We start from the raw sequence: 4,884 nt of genomic DNA, 5'->3' as shown, positions 1-4,884 counted from the left end.
CCGCGTGCCGCGGGCGGGGGGGGGGGGCGCGGCCCAGCCTCTCTTCCCAATTCAGACCCCGGACTCACAGGCGATGAGGAGCTGCCTCCAAAGAAGGTCACGCGGAACCAGGTGGCGACGAACACCCAGGCGGCAGAGAAGCTGGGCAGCTCCGGGAAGTAGCGCGCGATGTCCTCCGTGGCCCTGCGCAGCGTGGCCGGGTCGGTGGCCTCCCGGTAGTACACATCGCCCGCACGCCGGTTGTCCACATCAGCCCAGAACGCTGCCACCACCCGGCGGTCCTTGGCAATGGGGAAGGCCACAGGCGTGAACTGAGAGACCTCTCTCAGGAAGGAGATGACTCCGTTATTGTTCACCTGTGAGGCAGAGACCAGAGGGGCTGATGGGCTGCAGCGGGGTGGGCAGGCAGGCAGCCCCCATCCTCCAGGGGTCCTCCGAGGGTGAGCCAGCCATGGACGGGGCACCCCCAGGATGGTCGGACAGCCCCGTCCCTGAGGTGGGACCGCCAGGCCCTGCTTTGCCCCTGGCCAGGCATGCTCAGACCCTGCCCATGCACCCAGGGCCACGCTCAGATCCTGCCCAGGGCTGTGCTAGGAGCCTGCCCAGGGTGCCCAGGGCCAGCCCTGGCTGTTGCTGCAGGTCAGCAGCCTCCCACCCAGGTGGGCCCTGGACTTGGGCAATGAGACACTCGCCCCACCCAGGGGCCACTGCTGACCCCTCAGCCCAGAGCCCCACGTCCTAGCCAGGCCTGGAAGGGTGAGCAGGAAGTGTTCAAGTCGGGGTCCAGGGGGAGCACCCCACGGGCGTGCTGGACATGGGCACGGGTGTGGGGAAGCCAGAGGGCTGCATGTGAGGCTGTGCTCAGGGCTTGGGAGGAGCCAGGTTGCATGCACCGGCCCTCTGCAGTCAGACACGCCAGCCCTGCACACCCACAGGGCGTGAGCTGCTGACCCGAGTGCCCTGGCTTCTCCCTCAGGCAGGGAGGGGGCTGGTCCTAGCTGCTGTGGTCTGAAAGTGTCCTTTCCAGCTCATGTGTGGAAATCGTGAGCCACAAGGCAATGGCGATGGGGGCAGGAGGTGATCAGGTCACAGAAGCAGCACCTCGAGCATGGGACAGGCGCCTTCCACACTGGGAGGTTCCAGCGAGGAGATGCCATCTGTGAACCAGGAGGCAGGCCCTCCCTAGTCCCCGAATCTGACAGAGCCTCGGTCACGGGCTTCTGGCCTCCTGCATGGGGAGATCACGTTTCTGTTGTTTATAAAGTGCCCGGTGTAAGGCATCTTGTCACAGCAGCTGGCAGGCACCCAGGCACATGACCCAAATTCACAGGGTGTAGCCCAAGTGCACGGCCCCATGGTCCCGTGGCTGGGTGCCACGCTGCCCGCATGTGCACCTGGGAGAATGTGACCAGGACTGCTTTTCAAAAAGTCCCTGGAACCCCCTTTGGACGAGGGCATGCTGCGTAACTGAGATCGACAGAAGTGGGTAAACACACCTCGCTTCCAAAGCACCAGGGAGCGGGAGGACAGGGAGCTACCTCTGAATTCCATTTCTGGGATGCAGAGATATGGGTGCGGAGACCGCAGGGGAATGGGCGCGGAGACCGCAGGGGTAGGGACGCAGAGACTGCAGAGGTGAGTCCAGCACTTAAAACCACTTCTTTCTTAGTGCCTCTGCAAATGTAAAAACAACAGGTGAAAAAAGACCTGCCACTTTTGTAGCCTCGCAGGGAGAGGAAGGGAGAAGCATCAATGCTCAGAGCTTGCTCGAGGCAGGGAGGGCCTGGCAGCCCCAAGCACTGAGCTGTGCTCCCTGAGGGCCGCCCCTCACGGTGAGGGGGAACCTCCGCAGGGAGTCCCGGTGCAGACCGGCAGTTTGGCTTCCCTGGGCTGTCCAGAACACTGGTCGGGAACTCAGATTTGTTGTCCCAGACTGGCGCACCCTTCCTTTAGGGCAGAGGCAAGAAATCCTGCTCTGGAGGGAGTTGGCATCATCTGAGGCCTCAAGTTATTCCTGCAAATACTTTTCCAAAACGAAAGCCCAGTTCATAGTCAGCAATCACCCCTGCAGGAGCGTGGTGTCAGCAATAGAACGGGCAGGGGTGCGGGAGCCGGATTAGGACTCGGGCTCAGACTATTAGAGAGCTGGACCCAAGGAGACAGGTACGGCCTGAGCCGTCGTCAGGAGGACAGTCTAAGCCACCTGGAAAAGAGCCTCTCTGGAGGACTCACACTTCCGGTTTTGAAATTTGTCTCAAAGCTATTAAAAAAAAAACAAGTGGGACTGTGGCCAGATGGCATGACGGTTAAGGTGCTGGGTCCACACGGCCGACTCTGTGTTTTGAGTCCCTGACCCAGTGGCTTGAAAAATGCTGGTGCGTGCACATGCCGAAAATCCCAAGAAGAAAAGGGACTGAAGTGTGGCCATTCCCCTGAGGGGGATTTCTCACTCTCCCTCCTCTGTCTTTCTCCAGTAAGCACGTGCACCCCAAGGCAAACCCTAAGGCAACAACAGGGCGGTGCTAGCAAAGACAGACCGTGGAGACCGACAGGGCGACAGGTGGGACAGGGAGCTCGGGAGCAAACCTTTGCACATACAATCAAACGATTTTCACAGGGTGCTGAGGCCATTGGATAGCGAAGGTTGTCTTTTCTACGAACGGTGCTGAGTACATTGGATATCCACATACAAAAGAAGAAAGCTGGGGCCTCTCCCAACACCATTTACAGAAGTTAACTCACAGCAGGTCAAAGACCTAAACGTCTAACGTTTCAGTTATCTAAAACTATAAAACTCTTAGAAGAAAACTTGAGTGAGGTTTCATGACATTGGATTTGGCAGTCACGCCTCCGATGTGACACCAGAGAGATAGGCGGCAGAAGGGAAAATAACAAATTGGACTTCGTGATAATCACAAATGACTGCACATCAAAAGATGCCATCAGGAGAGTAAAAAGGCAACCCACAAAATAGGACAAAATACTTATAAGTCATGTATCCGACATGGGATTAATACCCATAATATAGAGAGAACGCTTGAAATTCAACAATAAAAACAAATAATCAAATTAAAATGGACAGACTTAAATGGGCATTTTTCTAAAGAAGATAAACAGGGACCAGCAGTTGGTACAGTGGCTATGTTGCTGGACTCCCAAGTAGTCGACCGCGGTTCGAGTCCCAGGCCCAGTGGCTTAAACTCACGCCGGGCGCGTGTGCGTGCATGCCCAGGGTCCCCAGAGGAGGATGGAGGGGAAGGGATTGTGGTGTGGCCATCCCCCCTGGGGGGTGATTTTTCACTTTCTGTCTCTCTGTCTCTCTCTCTGTCTTTCTGGCGAGCTCATGCGCCCTATAGCAAAAGCCCCTCCAAAAATAAAAAATAATAAATAAATAAATAAATAAATAAATAAGATAAGATAAGATAAGATATACAAACAGCAACGGGCACATGAAAAGATGCTCAACATCACTAATCATTATGGAAATGCAAGTCAAAGACACGATGAGATACCATCTCACATCTGTGAGCAACTATAAAAAACCAGACAGGAGAGGCAAGGGGCAGGCCCTCAGAAGAAGACTCCTCCATTGCTCCTGAGAACTAGTGATTTCAGGAAAAAAAGAGAAAGGAACACTTTCTACTGATAATTCAGCCTCCAGCCCACAAACTCGAGTCGTAGCGAGCCCCTTTAGCCTTCTCTCTGTCTCTATCTTTCTCTGCCTCTGTCTTCTCATTTTTTTTTTTTTTTTTGGTAATTTTTCCTTTAAAACAATTTTAAGGTAAAGTACTCTCTTGCTTTCAGCCCCACATTTATTTCACTAATAATCTCATTCCCCCTGCTCATCCAGGAGAGGCAAGGCTTTCAGAAGAAGACTCCTCCATGGCTCCTGAGAACTAGTGATTTTGTGTGGCACACTTGCTTTTGTTTAAAAAAAAAATTTAAAAAATTTCTTCCTCTTTTTCTCCGTTTGTTTTTTCTTTTGTTTTCCTCCTCCTCCTCTCTCTCTCTTTCTTTCCTTTTCTTTTTCTTTTATCTCATCACTCTTCTCCTCAATCTCCATTCTCTCTGTTTCTAGACAGATTTAAGGGAACCATAACCAAACATCCAAACACTACCAGGGTTAACATTCCTCAATACCCACTGAATCTGCTGCACAAAGGGATAAAGACGAAAGGGCAAAGAGATTCCAGATCACCTCCTTCTGCACGCTCCTGAACGCTCAGATTGAACTTTAAGAATTAGGAAGAAACACACCATCCATCAGATGACTAGAAATTACTACAGGGCCACAAGAAATATGGGAAAGCAAGAAAATACTTCTCTTCTAAGGGTAAAGAATAACTCCTCTTCATCCACAAGCAGTTCAATGGAAATCATGGAAATGTCTGATAAATGTCTCATAATGGTGAAGCTAACAGAGATGGAAGAGAAGAGAGACAATGAACTGCAGAAGAGAAAGGAGAAGAGATGACGAGTTCCAGGAGATGAGGAAATTCTTGCAAGATCTAAAAGAGGAATTACACACTTTAAAAAAGAATCAAAGGGACCTGTTAGAGATGAAAGGTATAATACAGGAAGTCAAATCTCCCTTGAAAGTATTAAAAGCAGACTAGATCATACAGAAAATTGAATCTCAGATGTAGAAGAGAAAATTGCTGGCCTAGAAAAATCCACCACGAAGACTGAGAAAATTACCCCTCAAAATGAGAATAATATACAAGAAACACTAGATACCATCAAATGTCCAAACATCCAGATAATTGGTATCCCAGAAGGCGAAGAGACTCATAAGGGCATTGATAATCTAGTCCATGAAATCCCGCAAGAAAACTTTCCAAACCTAGAGAGGCACTCAAAGATCCAGTCCCAAGAAATACAAAG

General features: G+C 51.4%; 1 protein-coding gene across 1 annotated transcript in view; it reads right to left on the bottom strand.

Annotated features, from left to right (window-relative positions):
* The window catches only part of SNED1 (sushi, nidogen and EGF like domains 1), a 65,299-nt gene that overhangs the window by 49,049 nt on the left and 11,366 nt on the right, over window positions 1-4,884 (bottom strand). The window contains exons 3-5 of the mRNA XM_027766996.1: window positions 1,497-1,553; window positions 1,102-1,157; window positions 69-356 (exon numbers count right to left, since the gene is read on the bottom strand). Coding sequence (XP_027622797.1) covers window positions 69-356; window positions 1,102-1,157; window positions 1,497-1,553 — 401 coding nt within the window. The remainder of the gene's footprint in view (window positions 1-68; window positions 357-1,101; window positions 1,158-1,496; window positions 1,554-4,884) is intronic.

Source organism: Tupaia chinensis, unplaced genomic scaffold (assembly GCF_000334495.1).
Source record: "Tupaia chinensis unplaced genomic scaffold, TupChi_1.0 Scaffold143823_1, whole genome shotgun sequence".
Lineage (NCBI taxonomy): Eukaryota > Metazoa > Chordata > Mammalia > Scandentia > Tupaiidae > Tupaia > Tupaia belangeri.
Note: the sequence above shows the minus strand (reverse complement) of the source record. Positions and strands in the feature narration are given on the sequence as shown.